The sequence below is a fragment of the Mirounga angustirostris genome, unplaced genomic scaffold (genome assembly GCF_029215605.1).
Source record: "Mirounga angustirostris isolate CCGP_5_RB_7025 unplaced genomic scaffold, mMirAng1.0.hap1 SCAF_7, whole genome shotgun sequence".
NCBI classification, from domain to species: domain Eukaryota; kingdom Metazoa; phylum Chordata; class Mammalia; order Carnivora; family Phocidae; genus Mirounga; species Mirounga angustirostris.
In genome coordinates, this window is record NW_026991715.1 from 106,563,402 (window position 1) to 106,583,713 (window position 20,312).

The following is a 20,312-nucleotide window of genomic DNA, read 5'->3' on the forward strand; positions in this document are numbered from 1 at the left end:
AAGGCAACCTTCTCGGAGTGATGTCTGCTTTCACATTCAAATGAGCACTCCCCCCTCCTGTCTCTTCAGGCCTCCAGGTGGTAACTGCTCCTTGGCTGTTACTTTCCTCTGTACTTTCTGTGGCTCTCCTAAACCTGACCCACACTCTTTTAAATAATCCTTTCCCTTTCGTAAATAAGTCCTCCTTGAATTATCTTAATTTGAGTGTGAAGTGTTTGGTCTCTAACTGATAAGATATCTTATTCATCCTATACACCCCACACAGTGCCAGGAAATGTCAGGTGAATCAGTAACTACTATTTATGAAGTAAAGAAATGATCTCTAAAACTCCTTCTAACAGTTACTGTGTGATTCTGTGATCCCACAAGCCAACTTGGAGACAGTCTCGAAGTCATTGAAGACACACGCAGACACACACAAATACACACTGCCCAAGTCTTGCTGAATGGATTATGTTCCATCTCTTCCTCAAGGTGGTGGACTTGTGTGTTGGAAGATTCCAGGGCGAGTAGGTAGGGTCTGCAAGATAAATGCTCTGAGGAGCAGAGCTGCTCATCCAACTGCTTTAGGAGTTTCATATCCGGGTCATTTCCCAGTGGGAGTCGAGCCCAAAGGCGAGTCCCACAAAGGACTGTGCAGGAGCCACGGGCGTTCTCACTTGTGCCTAATGGTCCTCTGGTGCATGAACTGGCTCCTGCCATGGATGCGGGCCTGTGGTGAACTAAAAGGTACGCCAAATACAAGCACACCCCAAATACAAGCCTGCCTTTATGCCACTGGGATTTTAAGAGGAAGGGGGACAGCTATTCATCGCTGTCCAACTGTGACTCAAGAACTCCCAATTACAATTTCTACATGGCACCCACACAGCAGATGACAGTGAATGAGTATGAACAATAATCTGGTACTCGGAACAAGGCAAAAAATCATCTTCACATTGGCTTCTTTTCCATCAGTGTTCCTGTCTCAAATCCACTCACTATGCTGCTGCATGATGCATTTTTTTTTTTTAAAGATTTTATGTATTTATTTGACAGAGAGACACAGCAAGAGAGGGAACACAAGCAGAGGGAGTGGGAGAGGGAGAAGCAGGCTTCCCGCCGAGCAGGGAGCCCGATGTGGGACTCGATCCCAGGACCCTGGGATCATGACCTGAGCCGAAGGCAGACGCCTAACCAACTGAGCCGCCCAGGCACCCCAGGATGTATTTTTAAACACAGATTTGACCTCTCCTTGCTTGATAACATCTTTTCTATCTGTAGGTAGAGTTCCCACATTTCTTGTCTTTTAAAATATGCTCCTTGGGGTGCCTGGTTGGCTCAGTCGTTAAGCATCTGCCTTCCACTCAGGTCATGATCCCAGGATCCTGGGATCGAGCCCCGCATCGGGCTCCCTGCTCAGCGGGAAGCCTGCTTCTCCTTCTCCCTCTGCCCCTGCTTGTGTTCCCTCTCTCACTGTCTCTCTCTCTCTGTCAAATAAATAAACAAAATCATTACCAAAAAATAAATAAATAAAATATGCTCCTTATGTAGGTTTACAACTTCTGTTTTCAATTTGCCTAACCCCTTCTATTATCCTTACCCTTGCCAACACCTCACACCCACCCCTACAACTTACACTTCAGGGAGGATAAACTGATAATAGCTTCCCCATACATTCTATTTCCTCTATCCCTCTACCTGGAAAGTATTTCTCTTATTTCTGCCCACTTACTTCCTAAAAACAAAACAAAAAACCCATAATTCATCTTCAAAACAGAGTCGGACATTATATCCTCTATGACGGTACTTCTCAAACTTTAATGTGCTGATGATCACCTGTGGATCTTGTGAAAATGCAGATTCCCATTCAGTGAATCTCAGGATGAAGTCAGAGAATTCAGATTTCTCATAAGCTGGTCATATTGCTGTTGATGGTCCAGGGTCCATACTTTGAGTAGCAAGGTTCTAGAAAGTTTTTCCTGATGTCCCCCTTCCCCTGAGAGAATCCATCACTTTTCTGAGCTCTTCTCCTCTTTGACTACATTTCTGTTCTTGCTCTAATTGCCAGATTATAATTTTACTTGTTTATATGTCTGCTTTTTTTTATGACTTACCTAGAGTTTCTAAAAAGTAAAGACTGCTTTTTTCATCTTTGTTTCCATAGCTCTCAGCAGAGTGTATCATAGGAACACAGGAAGCATTTGATATTTACTTGTTGAACAAATGTTGAATGATATATAGTCTTTACTTGTTTGTGGAACATGAAGCCATGTAATCATTTTTATTTAAGGAAAATTTTTGGTTGTTTGACATTTGGGCAAATATGGAACCCAGGTCATATATACTGTATTTATTAAAACATACAGCTTTATTTGCTAAATCCGTCCTTTAACTATGTGCGCTTTATAAATGGTTAGAGATATTTGTAACATTTTTATTGTGAATACTAGCAATTACTGTACAGTAATAAATATTCAATACATCCAAATATAAATAGTTCTCAAAAGGTACAAAATGCAAAATCTATAAAATGCACCTAGAACCAAAACTTTGCATAAGGGAATTCCCTGTGAACACATGGTACCATTTTCAAAATGTGAGAGGGGTAGAAAAAAACAGGCAGGAAGCTCATTTTGCAGGATAGGACACCGGGGAGTTAACATGTTCAGTTAAGGCCCAGGGAATCTGAGCTTGAACACAATAACACCATGCAAGGGGCAATTTTTGAAACCAGACCACAGAAATCAGTCAATTTTGATGTTTTCCTTCAGGCTGGATGTTCCAGAAATCATCTCTAATTAAGGGTTCCACAAGAGAATGTACAAAATGCCAGAAAGTAAATAGGGATGCTTTTGGATATGTTGAGTAAGATCATCTTCTGAATGATAGAGTTTTATCTTAAGGCAACCAGTTTCACAATAATTATAGTTACAAGTTATGCATCTGAATCTCCAGCTGGTCAAAATATCACAAGATTTAGAAAGAGTTAATTGTAACACCATCCAATAATCTCTCTAAAAGTTTTATCTGAACACCGTAGGAAAATGAAATCTCTCTTACATCAGGGAATACCCTTCTCCACAAAGTGCCCAAGAATACTGCAGCTGGCTCAAAGTTGAAATGATAATTAAAGGAAGCATTTATACACCTGCAGGCAGATCTTTCAAAACTGCTTTGAAGCTCACCTATAAATGGCATCATGCAACATGACTGTGGAGGGGTGGGTGAATCAGAAGGGCAATTAACCGAGTAACTCCAAAGTCATTAACTCTAACAAAGGTGAGAAGACAGAAGAGAAAAAGAAGATCCTATTCCAAGTTGGAGGGCTACATGGCCAACCATAGTGGCCTATGCGGAAGAAACATCACTTGGTGGTTGACTTCTTTTTGGCTTTCTTTTTTTTTTAAAGATTTTATTTATTTATTTGAGAGAGAGAATGAGAGAGAGAGAGCGCACATGAGAGGGGGGAGGATCAGAGGGAGAAGCAGACCCCCTGCTGAGCAAGGAGCCCGATATGGGACTCGATCCTGGGACTCCAGGATCATGACCTGAGCCGAAGGCAGTTGCTTAACCAACTGAGCCACCCAGGCGCCCTCTTTTTGGCTTTCTATGTCTTTCCCCCAGCTGTATTTATCTCCTCTGCAACCCCTTTCATCCTCAGTAGAAAGAAGTGTTGAATAGGAATAAAGAGACGGCATTGACAGCAGACAGACGTGGGCTCTACATTTCCTAGCTCTGTCACTTTGGCAAGCTGTCTTGGCTTTTTAAAGCCTCAGTTCCATCATCTGTAAAATGGGAATAAGAATACATCCTCACGGGGGTGGTGTGAACTCAGGATGAAACGAAACTCTGCACATAAGGCCTGCTGCTCAGTACATACTCACTTTGCATATTTCAGCGCTCCACCAACAGTAGGCTGCCTTGTGCATCTTGGAAGCACCCCATTCAGTGCTTGACTCACTTTCCATCCAGATGGTTTGAGCGAGAACAGACCCCTCGCTCCTCTCCTAGACTTTGAGGAGACTAGAAGCCTCAGCCTTCACGTTGCAAATCTCGAGGGCCTAACCCAGTTTCCAGGTCTCTGCAGGCCACACTGCCCAACACAATGCTGCCCTCTGCTGGTGAGGGTGGAAGAGTGCAGAGAGGGGACTAATCCCAGACGCCAGAAAAACTGATGGTGGGTGGAGTCCTCCGCCGGCGTCGGTGTCCAGAAGCAATCAGCTTCTCCCCGGATGCCCGCGGAAGCAATCTGTGCGGAAGGGGAGGCACAGTCACCTGCCCGGCTTGGTACTGAAGGTGGGCCTTGGAGTGGTAACAACCTAAGGCCTTTCTCTGTACTAGTTGGCTCCCCACCATCTGATGCCCTCTTTCTGTCCAGACGCTAGATCCAACCATGGGATCATCATTGTTCACCCCAGTCCGTCACGTCCCTTCAAGGAGGGAGGTGGCAGTGTGCTCGATGAATAAAACCTCCTAAAGCTGCTTCTCAGCCTGTCTGGCCTCAGCTATGAGCGGCTGCCCCGTCATCCTCTACGGTAGGAAGCTGCGGCTAACAGAATCCCAGCGGCTGCTTCCTCTTTCTGACCTTAATTAACTCGCCAGTTCTTGAAAAAGAGTCCCACTGCTCATTCCTCTTGCCCCACATCCTAGGATTCTGTGTTGCCGGGTCAAGTGAAAATCCCTCGACCATACACTTTAGATCCATGTTTGAAATAATGATAAAAATAATAATCCACAGCCCTACCATGTCTCTCCTTTTCTCTAAGAAGTGCAAGAAATGGTGCCTGAAAGCTGTCAGGTTGAGGTTTGCGGGCCGCACAAGATAAGAGGCAGCTGCTCGGACCTCTGTCCCAGGTCAGGGGCTGAGCTGCCCACCTCTGTCAGGGTGATGCCTCTGTGGTAGCTCAGGGACTGGCACCACAGGGCCAGCTGCCTCTGGGGAATTCTGGGCTGGTGGCAGCTTTTAATGCTCTATGAAGGGAGGATTTGCTTCCCCCTTTGAGGATCTGCAGCCCGTGGCCTGGTGCTGAGTCTCTGCTAAAGTCCCGATTCTGCAATTTCAGCCAGTTGACTCAAGAGTCTGCAGAAAGGTGGCCGGTCTTCTGGTTTCTAGAGAGGGAAGAAAAGGACTCTGTGAGTTCCTTGTACTTATGTGTCATAGTTAATTCCAAAGCCACCCAGAATTCAATAGCCCTCTGCTGATTTTTAAATATGCTTCCATATGTATTGTTCGAGGCCATTGTGTCTTAGTTGTTAATAGCAGGGATTCTGGGATCATATGGCCGGTTTTTGAATCTAAGCTTTTCCACTTATTAACTGTGTGACTTTGAGCAGGTTATTTAACTTGTTTGAATGTCAGTTTTGTTGTCTGTAAAATGGGGATAATAAGAGTATCTATCCTCATAAGATGGTTGTGAGAATTAAATAAAACCATGTATTAAAAATACATCATAAAGGGGTGCCTGGGTGGCTCAGTCGGTTAAGTGTCTGCCTTCGGCTCAGGTCATGATCCTGGGGTCCTGGATTGAGTGCAACATCGTGCTCCCTGCTCAGCGGGAAGCCTGTTTCTCCCTCTGCCTGCCACTCCCCCTGCTTGTGCTCGCTCTCTCTCTCTCTGACAAATAAATAAATAAAATCTTTTAAAAAAATACATCATAAAATAAGTACTAAATAACATCAAAAAAGAAAATACTTAGGTATAAATCTCACAAAATATGTATAGGACCTACATTAGGAAAAATACAGAATTTTAAAGAAAGAAATCAGAGACGATCTAAATAAATGGAGACATTTCATATTCAAGGATGGGAAGACTTTATATTATTATTAAGATGTAATTTCTTCTCAACTGGATCTATAGATTCAACACAATCACAATCAGAATCCCAGAAAGTTATTTTGTAGATATTGACAAACTGACTCTGAAGTTTACATGGAAAGGCAGAAGACTCAGAACCAACACAATGCTGAAGAAGAGCAAAGTTGGAGGACTGACACTGCCCAACTTCAAGACTCACTGTGAAGCTAGAGTAATGAAGGCAGTGTGGTATTGGTGAATGAATTAACAAAGAGATCAATGGAACAGAGTTGAGTGCCCAGAAATAGATTCTCACAAATACAGTCAACTGACCTTTGCAAAAGGAGCGAAAGTTATTCAGTGGAGAATGGGTAGTCTTTTCAACAACAGTGCTGGAACAACTGGATGTCCACATGCAGTATAATGACTCTGGACACAGACCTTATACCCTTCACAAAAACTAACTCAGAATGGATCAGAGACCCAAATGTAAAATGCAAAACTTAGAAAACTTCTAGAAGATAATATAGGAGAAAATTACTGGGTTCAGTAATAGGTTTTTAGATACAACACCAAAAGCCTGATTGATAAAAGAAAAAACTGATGTTGAGCTTTGTTAAAATTTAAGATGTCTGCTCTGTAAAAGACACTGTTAAGAGACAGAAAAGACAAACCATAGTCTGGGAGAAAATATTTTCTTTTTTCTTTTTTTTTTTTTAAAGATTTTTTTTTTTTAAGATTTTATTTATTTATTTGACAGAGACAGCGAGAGCAGGAACACAAGCAGGGGGAGAGGGAGAGGGAGAAGCAGGCTTCCCACTGAGCAGGGAGCCCGATGTGGGACTCGATCCCAGGACTCTGGGATCATAACCTGAGCCGAAGGCAGACGCTTAACGACTGAGCCACCCAGGCGCCGGAGAAAATATTTTCAAAACACATATCTGATAAAGGACTTATATCCAAAGTATACAAAGACCTCTTCAAACTCAAAAGCAAGAAAACAAATAATCCAATCAAAAAATGGGCAAAAGATCTCAACAGACACCTCATTAAAGAAGATACACAAATGGCAAATAAACATTTGAAAAGATGTTCCACATCATAGTCATTAGGGAACTGCAAATGAAAACAGTGAGTTACCAATATACACCTATTAGAATGGTTAAAATATAAAACATTTGATAACATTAAATGCTTGTGAGGATGTGGAACAACAGGAATTCTCATTGCTGGTGGGAAATGAAAATGGTACAGCCACTGTTAGAAGAGAGCGTGACAGTTTCTTACAAAGCTAATGTATTGTTATCATATGATCCAGCAATCATACTCCCAGTTGAGCTGAAAATTTATGTTCATACAAAAACCTACACACAGATATTTATAGTAGCTTTGTTCACAATTGCCCAAAACTGCAAGTGATCAAGATGTCCCTCTGTAGGTGAATGAATAGCCAAACTGTGGTACATCCATACAATGGAATACTATTTAGTGATAAAAAGAAATGAGCTATCAAGCCATGAAAGGACATGGAAGAATCTTTTTTTTTTAAGATTTTATTTATTTATTTATTCGAGAGAGAGAGAGAGAAACAGCATGAGAGGGGAGGGGGTCAGAGGGAGAAGCAGGCTCCCCTTGATCCCAGGACTCCAGGATCATGACCTGAGCCAAAGGCAGTCGCTTAACCAACTGGGCCACCCAGGTGCCCAGGACATGGAAGAATCTTAAATGCATAATTAAATGCATAGTTCTAAGTGAAAGAACCCAATCTGAAAAGGCTATGTACCATATGATTCCAACTATATAACACTCTGGGAAAGGTAAAACTTGAACAATAAGAAGATCAATAGTTGCCAGCGTTCTGGGGAGAAGGAGGGAATTGTAAATAAGTGAAACAGTGGATTTTAGGGCAGTGAAACTATTCTGTTTAATGCTATAATGGTATCTCACCCTCTCTTCCTCTCTAACAGTGTGTTGTTGGCTTGTGACATTCTTTTGCAGATCAAATAATATTTAAGGTCGCTGCCAGCTCTTTTAGAGATGGGCAAACTCTTTCATTGGTAGACACTCAAAGCCACTTGCTTGCTAATCTACTTTAGTTACACCTGCTTCCTCATCCTCTAAGAGGGTTTCTTTCTCTACGGAAGGGAACAGACCCTAAAGTTATAGATTACAATGTAGGGGGAAACCACTTCCTTTACTGACCTCTTTCCAGCAATAATTCATGATCTGGTAGATATTCACAGAGGCCAGCCGGGGCTTGTATAAGCGAAATCCAGTAGTGATGTCTTCTACCACTTCTGAGTTGCTTCGGTTTTCATACGGGATTTTGCCTTCACTGAAGACTTCCCACATCAGCACACCTACAAGAAATGGTGAGTGTAGCACAGCGAATGAATAACAAACAAACAAATAAGCCTACATCAAGAAATTGCAGATTCCTTGACATTCAGATTCAAGTCCCTACCTTCAGGGAGGACAATACCAAACCACCCGAGGCTTCCTTAGGCCTGTACTATTTCTAAAGAACAGAGATTTCCCAATCTTCCTAGTGGTGAGGAACTTTCAACTTCAGCCCTTTTTTGTATCTAACTCAAATGTTACTACTAAAAGTTGCAGGGGATGTAAACTCAAATGTCTACACATCATGTAAATGGGTGGAGTGGACGAGATGTGCCATAATGGAGACTAGGGGGACTGTGGAGAACTGGGGGTCAAGTTCTGTCTTCAGAGAATAGCTGTGATTTTGCTCCAGCCACCATAGGGCGCATGGGAATGAGGGTTTGGGATTGCCACATTTTCTGATTTTTTAAAAAGAAGTCATAAATTGAGAGTTTAGAAATAGAAACTCAATTTGATCTTTAAAAATACTGTGTAGACAGAGCAAAAACACATCTCTGGGTTGTCTATTTTTGACCTGTGATTTAATCCCCTTTCCTCTTCTGTCTTTAGCAGAAATGTCACACCCCATTTTATTATGTACTAATATATTCATAGGATGTCAAAGTGGGAAGAGAGCTTGCAGATCACCTATTTCAGTGGTTTTCAAAGCATATTTCAAGGAGTCTTAGGGCAGGATTTTCCAAAGTACGATTCCCAAAACAACTGAATAAAAATCACCTCAGAAGTTTGTTCAAATGGCAGATCCTGGGCCCTGGCCCAGACCTCTGGATCAGGATTTCTAAGGGATCCTCACAGGTGCCTCTGCAGTTTTAGAAACTTGGAGCCTGCCTGTAAATAAGACTGTTTAGCTCCCCAAGTTGCCAGAATTTCTTTAGAAATTGAGATTTCTTTGGAAGTGAGATTTCTTTGGAAAACTGAGGCCTGCTGCCCAAAGCTCTATTTGAAAACATTTGCTTTCATGCAAACCTTGTAATGCATTGATTGGAAACTGAGTAAGGCCCAAAGAGCTTGCTTGACTTGCTTAAAATAGCACAGTTAATTAGGGCAAAAACCTTAAAATGCATGACAAAGTTCAATGGCCTCGAGGCAGGAATCAAGCTCTTAGTCCATCCAAGTTTCTGTTTCTCAGGCTTGCCACTCATGTTATCTCACCCTCTCTACCCTGCTTTCATTAGTCAGTCTCATTTTCGGACACTTCAGGGGGCATATCCTAGGCAGGGATGGACTGTAGCTCAACCCCCTAATTTTATGATGCAACAGAAAATTCCCAAGCTGACAACCTTTGGCAGAATAAGCCTCATGCAGAGTTAGCAGGTGAATGTGACAAAGTGGCCATGGGTACAAACATCTCTGTATGGGATACCGGGCTTGGTGCAGTGTGACCGGTTGCATCACCCATAGAGAGTGGCCACATGTCAGCCATACCTTTCCTCATTATGTACAGACTTGGGAGAAAATAGAATCTTCTGAGATTGCTCTGGTGCAGTTTTATTTCTTCTAAGTTCATTCGGTAACTTAAATTTGAATAACAAAATCTTAGCTGTGTCTGTCAAATAGGGAAGCTGTTTTAAGGAACAGTTCAGAAGAACTAGAAATTTACAAACCACTCGGTTATAGAAGTTGGCTCTTCTAAAATACTGGGGGAAACTTCAGAACTAGTTCCCTGAAGAGATTTAATTAGCTTTTCCCTGGTTTCTACTCTTAAGTCAATACATTTGGCAAAATCAAACTCCAACTCATTCCTTTCCAAAGTATAACCCTTCTTATGGTCCAAATCAAAGAGGTTGTTTGGCATGTCTTTGTGTATAGTTTAGCACACACAAACTATGGCTTCGGAGGATATGACAAATCCAGCAAGAATGGCCAGTACTTTCTGCCACACCAACATCATTCATTCTGCCTTTCATTCATGCCCATTTGCGCTCATCAGAAAGTCTAATTCCTTATCATGAACTGCCAACTTCATTGTCTAATGGTCTCTCACCAAGACAGTACCCCTCTTTTCTTTGGACACACCAAATTTTTAAACTTGCTGGTTTTTTGGTCAGAGACACCAAATCTTCCCTGGATCCTCAAGTGGGGATGACTCTCTCTCATCATTCAGATCAAGGGTCACCTCCTTGGAGAGGCCTCCCAGACCATGCTATTTAGAACGGACTCTCCATCCCAGTCACTTTCTATTCCATTAACTGTTTTGTTTTATTCATAGCACTTACTTACCACTATGTGACTTTGTCTTATGTACATATCTATTATCTTGTTTATGTGATTGTTATCTGTCTCCCCCTAAAATTTGACTCCAAGAGAATAGGAGTCTTTTCTATCCTATGCATTGTAAGCACCTAGATTAACCCTGGCTTATAGTAGAGGCTTGATAAATTGTTGCTGAATAAATGAGTAAAATATTTATTGAGGCGTACGTGCGGGAAAATACTGTTGAACAAAATATGTTTTCAAAGATCTCCAAGAACGAATGCAAAAATGAGGACCTCTTCATAGTTTTCAGAACCATTATCACACACAAGACTATCAGTGGGATGCCCTCACCACCCAGTCCTGGGCAAGTAGAGTTGCCTGGATTTGACAAATAAAACAGCTGCCTGGCAGTCCTTGATCGTGTGGGTGTGGGGCCAGGATGACACTCACCAAATGACCACACATCTGACTTGCTGCTATAGCGGCTGAAGGAGAAGACTTCCGGGGATGCCCACTTCACCGGGAACTTGGTGCCTGTGGAACTGGTGTATTGATCATCGAGGACGAACCTGGGTAGAGAGTGGAGAAAGAATGTCTGAACGTTCTGGGGGCCTGAATCCCATTCCTGAGACTTTCCTGGCGCCACATGCCCATATTACCTTGTCATCCCAAAGTCGGACACCTTGATGACTTGGTTCTCTCCCACTAAACAGTTTCTGGCAGCCTGGAGTGGAGACAGGCAAACAAAAGGGAAAGGAAAACTGGTGGTGGACAATCAGTATAAGGAGTCTCCTATAATCTCAGTTTTTTTGGGTTCCTATGTGCTGCTGTACAAGGGCTTTACAGATGTTAATTAAGCTTCACTAGTGTCCAGAAGTGAGCTCAAAAGTCAAATGTGTGATCCTTTATCAGGATGAGTAAGTTTGGTCTTTTAGCTTCATTCCTGAGATCCTAATTAGAAGAGAAATCTGTGGTGTTGTCTAACCAACGAAGTGCTCTAATGCGACTTGATGCAATAGGAAATGTTAACATTAGGGATGATATGAAGAGACTGTCACCCATTTGACTAAAATAAGAATGTTTTGAGGTTACTAATCCTCTTAAGACTACTCCTCAATAGGAAGAGTACCTAGTCCCTAATTAGTATCACAGAATTGTGCACTGGAAGAGCCCTTAGTGATAAAAGACCCCACTCTTTTTTCACATTTGAAATGTGCCTTCAAATCCCAAGGGGATATGTTAAAATGAATATCCTGACCTCTGACCTCCAGAGATTCTGAGGACGGTTTTAGCATCACTCCAATGTGATTGTGGTAAATCCTTGGATAACAGTTTGAGAAAAACTGTGCTTGTCCATTTCCCTCACTTTACCAAGAGGAAACCGAGGCACAGAGAGGTTAAGGAGAGGCCATAAGCTTCATTTTGGAAAAATGTAAACTCAGACTCAGAGGGTACAAGTCAGAAACAAGGCTGGGATTAGAGCCCAGATCTGAGTCTTACTAGGACATCGCCTAGTGGGTGGAAGAAGAAAGAATTTGAGAGTGGGAGGGAGATGGTCTGTGACTTGTTATTTATCAACGTATTCCCAGTCTGGGTAGCTCCACATTTCAGTGGGACATAGCCCTTCATCCCAGACCTACAGATGTTGGCCCTGCATGCTCTTACCAGGTCTCTGTGGATGACACATGCCTCCTCCAGGTACGCCATGCCCTCACACACGTCCAGGCACATGCCCAGCAGGGTTTCTGCAGCAAAGAGTCCCCGCTGGCTGCGCAGGTAATCCGACAGGCAGCCGTGCTCCATGAACTCGAACACCAGGCAGATGGGAGCCTGCTCTAGGCACACCCCATACAGCTGGACCAGTTTGGGGTGAGAGAGTTTCCTGGAGGAAAAAGGCAAGGGATGAGATGGTCTAAATTCAGTCTCCCCAAAATGCACTCCCTCTCCAAAACAAAAACAACCTGAAGGATGGTGAGAAGTCAGATGGTATGTGCGAGGATGAATGGAGGCCGGTGTGGCTGGTGCATTGTGGACCAGAGGAGAGATGGGGAGGGGATGAGACTGGGGAGCAGACAGGGCAAGACCATGACAGGCCTTGTAGACCATGGTGAGGAGTTTGATTTTATTCTCCATGCCCCTGGAAACCATCACTAGATTTGAGGAGCAAGGTGGCGAACATGGCATCAAATGGTATGTAAAGAACAGCACAGAATATCCTCCCCAAGACACCTTTGCATACTCTTGTTTTGGCTACTCACATCATGACTTCAGCCTCCTCTATGAAGTCCTCTTCTGACATAGCCCCTTCCTGAATGGTTTTGATGGCCACCTTGTCCTTGTTGAGCCAGTAGCCAAGATGCACCAACCCAAACTGCCCACTGCCAATCTCCTGCACAAAAGTGAGCTCTGAGGGATCAATCACCCATTTCCCTGGAAAAGAGAGAGAGAGGGTCTTCCAGGGGTGGCAAGCAGTAGATATGAGGTATAGGGCTACAAGGAGACTACATATAGCCCTAGATAGCTTGTTACTTTATTGTTAATATAACTCAAAGATGGCAAATAGTATAAGCTTTAGGTAAATGGGTAAAATTATTATCTTCCCCCCAAATAATAACGCAGTATATGCATTTAAAACCACGAAAAATGTATGTGGGGGGAGATTATATGGAAGGAGGAAGGAAAGTGGCATTAATCAAGATATCAAAGAAAATAAATGAAAGGGTTCTTGTAATGTCTCAACTATTTTCTATTCCTGATTGAAAATATTTTATTGCCATTTTTCACACAGAGCGAATTTCATTTGAGCTGATCATTCATTCATTCATTCATTTATCCACCAAGTGCCTCCACAGCACTCTGTTTGGCCATAGCAGGGGCTGGGAGTAAGGATCCCAAGGGGTCTGGTACAGAGGTACCCGGCAGCACAGTCTGGTACATGGCAGGCTCTCAAAAAATGCACAGTAAATGAATAAAAGGAATCTGGTTCTCAATTTTTACATTGACAAGATGAGCGGGTTCATAAAATAATCTCTGAGATCCCATCCAGCATGGATATGTTAAGATTCTATAGTTATTAGAATTACCCTAGTTTTATCAGGAGGCTAAAGAGGCATTACCCTTTCCTGGCACTTGGCTCTAGTACCATGAACAGCTCAATTTCTATGTCTTTGAGTCAACAGAAAAGAGTGCTGAGTTCCTGTTGTGTAACAGATATGGTGCTAGTTAGGGATGGAGGGCCCATGGCAATGTTTCTCAAAGTATGGCTCTCTAATCACCTGTGGCAAAATCACCTAGAGCATTTGTTTAAAATGCAGACTCCAGGATTCCATGACCAGGGACTGTGTTTTGGTAAGTGTTAGGTAGGTAGTGTCCAGGAGCCAACATTCTTTTTCTTTTCTTTTTAAGATTTATTTATTTTGGGGGGGAAGGGGGGGCAGTGGAGAGACAGTCTTAGGCAGACTCTGCGCTGAGCACAGAGCCTGATGTGGGGCTTGATCTCACGATCCTGAGATCATAACCTGAGCCGAAATCAAGAGTTGGACGCTTAACTGACAGTGTCACCCAGGTGCCCCCAGGAGCCAACACTATTACTAAGCATCCCAGATGACTTAGATATACTCTGGAGTCTGAGAACCACCCATCTAGGAGACACAAAATGAAAATTACTCCAGCCTTCTCCTCGACCAGCACAGTTTAAACCAGGGGATGGAAACTCAAATGCCTTTATGTTCCAGGCAGATAATGAAAAATGAGGGTTGCAGTTCCAAAGGATAATAGGAAGAAACAGGGCTTGTGGCGCTGGAGATGCAAGCTTTGCCTAAAGGCACTGAAAAAAAATTAACACCATGTTATGCAGACAAACACTCCTGAATGCTTCCAGCTTCCAGCCCTTGGAATGGAGCATACCCAGCAAACTAGATGATGCGGAAGTTCTAGAAGATGGGTGGGAATATGGTCCGAAGGCATTATTTTCTCATATTATTTTCCAATAGCATTTAGTAGAGTGCTGTGTACAGAGTAGGTATTCAATAAACATTTCATTGATGAACTCTTAAGTAAAACCAACGGACACTGATTTGACATGGATAAATGTGCTCATATACACATCTCTCTTACACACTTTGTAAATATTCCTTTGTGCACATCATCTCCAGATATATGGTGGACCTGTTGTAATGGTTATTTTAAGTCTGGGGAAGCATTAGGTCCATGGGAAGTCCATTCAGAATTTGCCCCAGACCTTTAGGGATGTGCCAATACGAAACATTGCTGACTGCACTGCTCACCATATCTCAGTCCTGCTGTGACCGGGGCTTTCTGCCTCCAGGAACAAACTGGATACCGGAGTCTAGTGACCAGACCTGGGTTGATTAAAAAGTGAAAGGCAGTAGTTATTGCTTTACTGTAGCAACTGTTCAAGTTACATCACCAGCAAAAATATAATCCAATGCAAAAGCTATTTTTATTCTGGAAAACAAATCCCAAAGCCCAGTCACTGATATTACACCCCCTCCAACAAGAGTGATAAATACAGATGGGCAGGTGGTGAAATCCCATGAGTCTAAAAACAGAATTTGCTAATGGGAAATATGTAATATGATCAAATATTTGGCATCCTTTTCTATTTGGAGATTTAGTTATTATTTATGGTCAGCTTGTCTGGGATGAAGAAACCCGGCGGGGTGGTTGTCATTTTTCTCCAAGTTCCCCTGCGAGGGTTCCCCTCTGGCCTCATCCTTTAGATCTCACCTCCTCCATTATGTTGGTGATAATTGATGAGGAGAGGGATGGAGTCAAACACATACTTCTCAGCCACGTAGTATCGCTTGGGGTTGTCATTTGTTTCTTTGATGTGATAGTGCTTTATACAGGGGTTGTTCTCACTGAAACAAATGAAACATATATGCAGTGATTATTAACAAGCAATATTTAGACACAAAAATGTCTACTGGTATCAGATTCCTATTAGCTTTGTTTTTTTACCCTCTCAGAAGGATGGCAGGTATATTTCAACTCGTGTGTCAGTCTTGACAGGGTGGCCCTGGGGGCTGAAGTAAGGAGGACTCTGAGGCTGCATTTAGACCCAATTAGAATCAGTGCCATGATGGGTTGGTGATGCTTCTTCTATGGCCATGAAGTGGGGAATGGTCTTGTGTGTGCTCCATGCTTGCCTCCTCTGCTGTGTGGATTTCACTGTCAGCAGACGATAAGGGAGCACTCTGGACCCTTAGTACTATGTGACTTTTCAGAGCAAAGAGTTAACATAGCAGCTCTGAATGCTCTCTTTAGAAAGGCCTGCTTGATGGGGCGCCTGGGTGGCTCAGTTGGTTGAGCAACTGCCTTCGGCTCAGGTCATGATCCTGGAGTCCCGGGATCGAGTCCCGCATCGGGCTCCCTGCTCGGCAGGGAGTCTGCTTCTCCTTCTGACCCTCCCCCCTCTCATGTGCTCTCTCTCATTCTCTCTCTCTCAAATAAATAAATAAAATCTTTAAAAAAAAAAAAAAAAGAAAGAAAGGCCTGCTTGAAAGGCTGCCCCATGGCTGGCATCTGAGAATTTGGATTTTGGGAGGGCTCTCACCATTCTCTAACTGATAAGGATGGCTCCCTGTTCCTAAATTGTTTGTATAGCATTGTGGTTTATGTTCAATGCCTGCTTTTCTTCTGGGACTCTGGAATTTTGCTGTATGCTAGGCAGAGGATGCCTAGGTGACCAGCCCCCAGTGAAAACCTTAGGCACTGAGTCTCTCATGAGCTTCCCTGGTAGACACCATTTTACCCCTGTTGTCAAAGCTTATTGCTGGAGGAATTAAGCACGTCCTGTATGACTTCCCTGGGAGAGGACTCTTGGAAGCTCCATGTTTGGCCTCCTCTGGATTTTGCACCATGTGTTTTTTCCCTTTGATGTTTTTGCTTTGTACTCTTACACTACGATAAATCTTAACCTTGAGTGTGACTGACTATATGCTGAGTCCTGTGAGTCTTCATAGTGGATCACTGAACCTGGAGGTGGTCTTGAACACCCTCAGCATAAACTTTATTTCTCATTCCTTCTCCATAATATCTTATGGAGCTGCAGGTCACTGTCCTGACTGTCCCCAGCCGTGGAAGAGGCACGGCCCCTCTGTGATGTGCATCTTCTTTCCCATCCCTGGGCAGCACCCTTCTTCTCCATCACCCGTCTAGACCCTGCTCTTGCTCTGAGTCTTGCCCATGTCCTCATTCACCAAGAAGTGTTCCCTGAGGACACCTTCATCATTCTTTTTCTCTTTTCTCTTAATTCTTACTGGAACTTGCTCATTGCCAAACTGCTTTGTTCTTACTTATTTTTTAATTAGAAGAGAATCTGAGACCCAGATAGGTTCTTAGACATTTGTTTTACTGAGCAGGAAACTGAGGTACAGAGAGGGGCAGACAAGCAGGGTCTTGCAGTCAGCCAGCTGGAGCATGACGGTGGCTTGACCACTTGAGCTCTATTGCCTCAGGGAGGTGCCATCAGCTCTTTGAGCCTTGTTTTTTCCTATGTGGAAGGAGCATAGTAACTCCTGCCTTCAGAGCTTGTGAGGATCAGAAACAGTCTGTAACATTCTGGCACATGGTAAGGACTCAGTAAATGGTAGGTAGCTTTATTAGCCGAGCCAGAACTAAAACATCTATCTTCGCACTTTTGGTTGAAAGTATCTTCTCTGTTAGCTGTGGGTTAAATTACAAATCATCAACTGCAGCTCAAGAATTTTTTCTTTAGAGCTCTGCACTCGGGGGTGCTAACTTAGATGACAACCTGGCGTCTGGACCCAGCTCTGTTACTTTCCAGCGAAATGACTTCAGTTATGTCCTTCATCTTCCTGGCCTTGGTTTGCTCAGAGGGATCAGGGAAAGCACACCATTTCTAGCAACCCCGCTGCCTCTTGCACCGTCTGAGGTTGCTGTGTGTCTCTCCCCACTTTGCAGAGCTGACTTAGCACCATACCTTACGATGGCTTTGGTGAAAACAGACACGGTGTATGTTCCCGGGGTCCTGGAATCTCGTACCATGAAGGCTCCTTCTTTGCCCTGGAGTGGTTAGAAAACACAGAGGGTTAGTGATCCCAGGAAACCAGCCTCATGCCTCCAGCTCCACTTGCTTGTCTGCAAAAGGAGGAGAGACAAGAGGCCAGCTTTGCACAAAGCAGATGTTCTGCAATAATGGCTACCATTTCATTTGTTCATTCAACAGATATTTCCCGATGTCCTACCATAGATCAGAGACTTCTGGTGATGACGCGTAAGCAGGGAATAAAGACAGATAAATATAAGCTCTGCCCTTTTGGGGGTCCCCATGTACCAGGCTCCTTACAGATGTTATCCAACCCTCACTACAACACGGCAATCTAGATTTGGTATCCTCAGTTTACTGACGAGGATGCTGAGTGCCACGGAGCTGAAGTGACTGTCTCGCAATCCACAATTAGTAAGTGGCAGACCTGGGCTTTGAACCTTGAATGTGGCATGAGAGCAAAGCCCACGTTCCTTCCACTGCTCCATGATATCTCCTCTCAACACATGTTAGAAGCCAGTTCTCCATTCCCCTCCAAGGGCACAGAGCTTTCTGATCTTGAAGCTTCATCAGTTCCTTAATGGGAATGTATGTATTAGGCCCTTTCTAGAGTGCTGATTTTGCTGTGGGCAAAAGGAGAAAAAAATAACAAACAAACATGAAGTTCCTGGTCTCATGCGGGAAGTGGAAAAAGGGAAAGCCCCAAGAATGTACTTTGGGCACACCCTTCCCTCAGCAGTTTTGCCCGCGCTGATGGAAAAAGTACAAGCAAATGCATATGCCAATGTATTCAGGCCTCGTGGGAACTTCAAAATCTGGACTCCGCTTTGAGTACTTCCTGTCTAGCGCTCTGTTCCTACCCAACTGTAAATCCATGCCGGTAATATTTTCAAAACCTATTATTTACTTAACTTCAACATGGTGAGGGCTGCAAGTGAAGGCCAGTGAAACACATGAGCCTCATGTGTGAACCACAGATACCGGTAGCATATGGGGCAAAGGGTATACAATTTGGAACAACGTGAGCCCCTCCATCTCCCAGCCCCCAAAGTGGGTTGTCTACGCACAATGAAAACAATACACACGGATGCCCATGCTAATTGTTTGACTCCTCGAATCCCAGCGGGGTTAGCAGCATCCCTGGCCTCTGTCAGCTGGATGCGAGACCCTGTCAAGTGTTCGCTGGGGAGAAAAAATCACCCCGTTGAGAACTATGGATCTGGCCTAACTCCCTACAACCCTGTGTCCCACACTTTGTTGATTATCACGATCACCTGAAGAAACTGAAGCACGGAACAAGACAAAACAAAAAAACCCAAACCAACAAACAGTTAACAGTGCTTCACCCCTTACCTATACACTTAGAATCTGTAGGACTGGCACCCTGGTTCCCGAGCTTTTTAGAAGCTTGCCATGTGATTCTTATAGACATCCAGGTTTGGTCTCCGTTGACTCAACTGAACATGTAGCTCTTACTTATAATTGTCCTGACTAGTAGTTTCTCTCTCTCAAAACAGCATTACATGTTAGAAAACTTGCCCAGATATATAACCTGCTACCTCTAACTTGGCCCTAAACCTGCAGGGGTGTGTATGTTGGGAGCAGGGGGCGGGGGGTGGCTGGGGACAACTGGCCCTTATATCATTGTGCATTCTTGTCAAACCTATAATTTACCACATAAATGTGAAACACTCCAAACTCTTCTTACCTCTTCTGGGACTTCAAGGATCTATTTTGAAAATCGGAGGGGGGTGGAAGGTGGGGGAATTGCATGAAGGTGGACAAAAGGTATACATTTCCAGTTATAAGGTAAGTAAGACCTGGGAAGTAAGGTCCAGCCTGATGACAATAATTAACAGTATTGTGTTTTCTATTTGAAAGTTGCTAAGAGAAAAAAAAAAAAAAAGAAAGTTGCTAAGAGAGTAGATCTTAGACATTCTCATCACAGGAGAAAACAATCTGTAACTATGTGTAGTGATGGATATTAATAAAACTTACTGTATTAATCATTTTGCAATATATATATCAATATACATATTATAATATATATAATTATTATTACAAATTATTACAATTGTACACATTAAACTTATAAAATGCGACATGTCAGTTATATCGCAATAAAACTGGGGCAAGAAAAGAAATCGAAGCTAAGACATGAATCTTCAGGCCCCTATTGCTTAGACATGCTCTTCCTACCCCAAGGCTGTGAGTTTGGGCTGCTCGGGCTGCTGCCTGAAAACAGGGGAAGAATTGAGGGAAATGCAGAACCATGTTTCTTTTTCTAAGATATCCTCAGACAGTCCTAGTATTCTTGGTTCACATAGAATTTATTTTAGTAATTTTTTTTAAAGATTTTATTTATTTATTTGACAGAGAGAGACACAGCGAGAGAGGGAACACAAGCAGGGGGAGTGGGAGAGGGAGAAGCAGGCTCCCTGCCGAGCAGGGAGCCCGACGCGGGGCTCAATCCCAGGACACTGGGATCATGACCTGAGCCGAAGGCAGACGCTTAACTGACTGAGCCACCCAGGCACCCCTATTTTAGTAATTTTTATTTCATGATTTTCTTTTAAATTTAAGAAATCCTTTATAATCTTTCTTGAGCAGTATATGATCTTGAGCCTATAGTTAGCATCCCACATTACCCACAATGTGTTCTGTGCAGAATCTTGGACATGGTGAGGACAGAAGAGTGCTAAACAGAGTCTTATTTTCCTTTTCTCAGATATAAATGTAAACCATTTATCCAGTGAAATATTAAAGTCTCTTTTAACATTTGCTTACAAATCCTCCTTTTAAAAACGTGATTTTTCCAAGCGTTAGAGTTTTTTCCCCTTTGGGGTCAGTAGTTTATTTAATTTCTAAAGTAAAGGTGATCTTTATGACATCAAAAATCCCAGA

The 20,312-nt window shown here is 43.2% G+C and overlaps 1 protein-coding gene across 1 annotated transcript in view; it reads right to left on the reverse strand.

Annotated features, from left to right (window-relative positions):
• Positions 1 to 2,292: 2,292 nt before the first annotated feature.
• The window catches only part of ITK (IL2 inducible T cell kinase), a 63,690-nt gene continuing 45,670 nt past the window's right edge, over positions 2,293 to 20,312 (reverse strand). The window contains exons 9-17 of the mRNA XM_045902064.3: positions 17,343 to 17,425; positions 15,125 to 15,258; positions 14,662 to 14,736; positions 12,634 to 12,805; positions 12,041 to 12,257; positions 11,035 to 11,099; positions 10,826 to 10,944; positions 7,982 to 8,139; positions 2,293 to 5,091 (exon numbers count right to left, since the gene is read on the reverse strand). Of these exons, the coding sequence (XP_045758020.1) occupies positions 5,020 to 5,091; positions 7,982 to 8,139; positions 10,826 to 10,944; positions 11,035 to 11,099; positions 12,041 to 12,257; positions 12,634 to 12,805; positions 14,662 to 14,736; positions 15,125 to 15,258; positions 17,343 to 17,425 (1,095 nt within the window). The 3' untranslated portion in view covers positions 2,293 to 5,019. The remainder of the gene's footprint in view (positions 5,092 to 7,981; positions 8,140 to 10,825; positions 10,945 to 11,034; positions 11,100 to 12,040; positions 12,258 to 12,633; positions 12,806 to 14,661; positions 14,737 to 15,124; positions 15,259 to 17,342; positions 17,426 to 20,312) is intronic.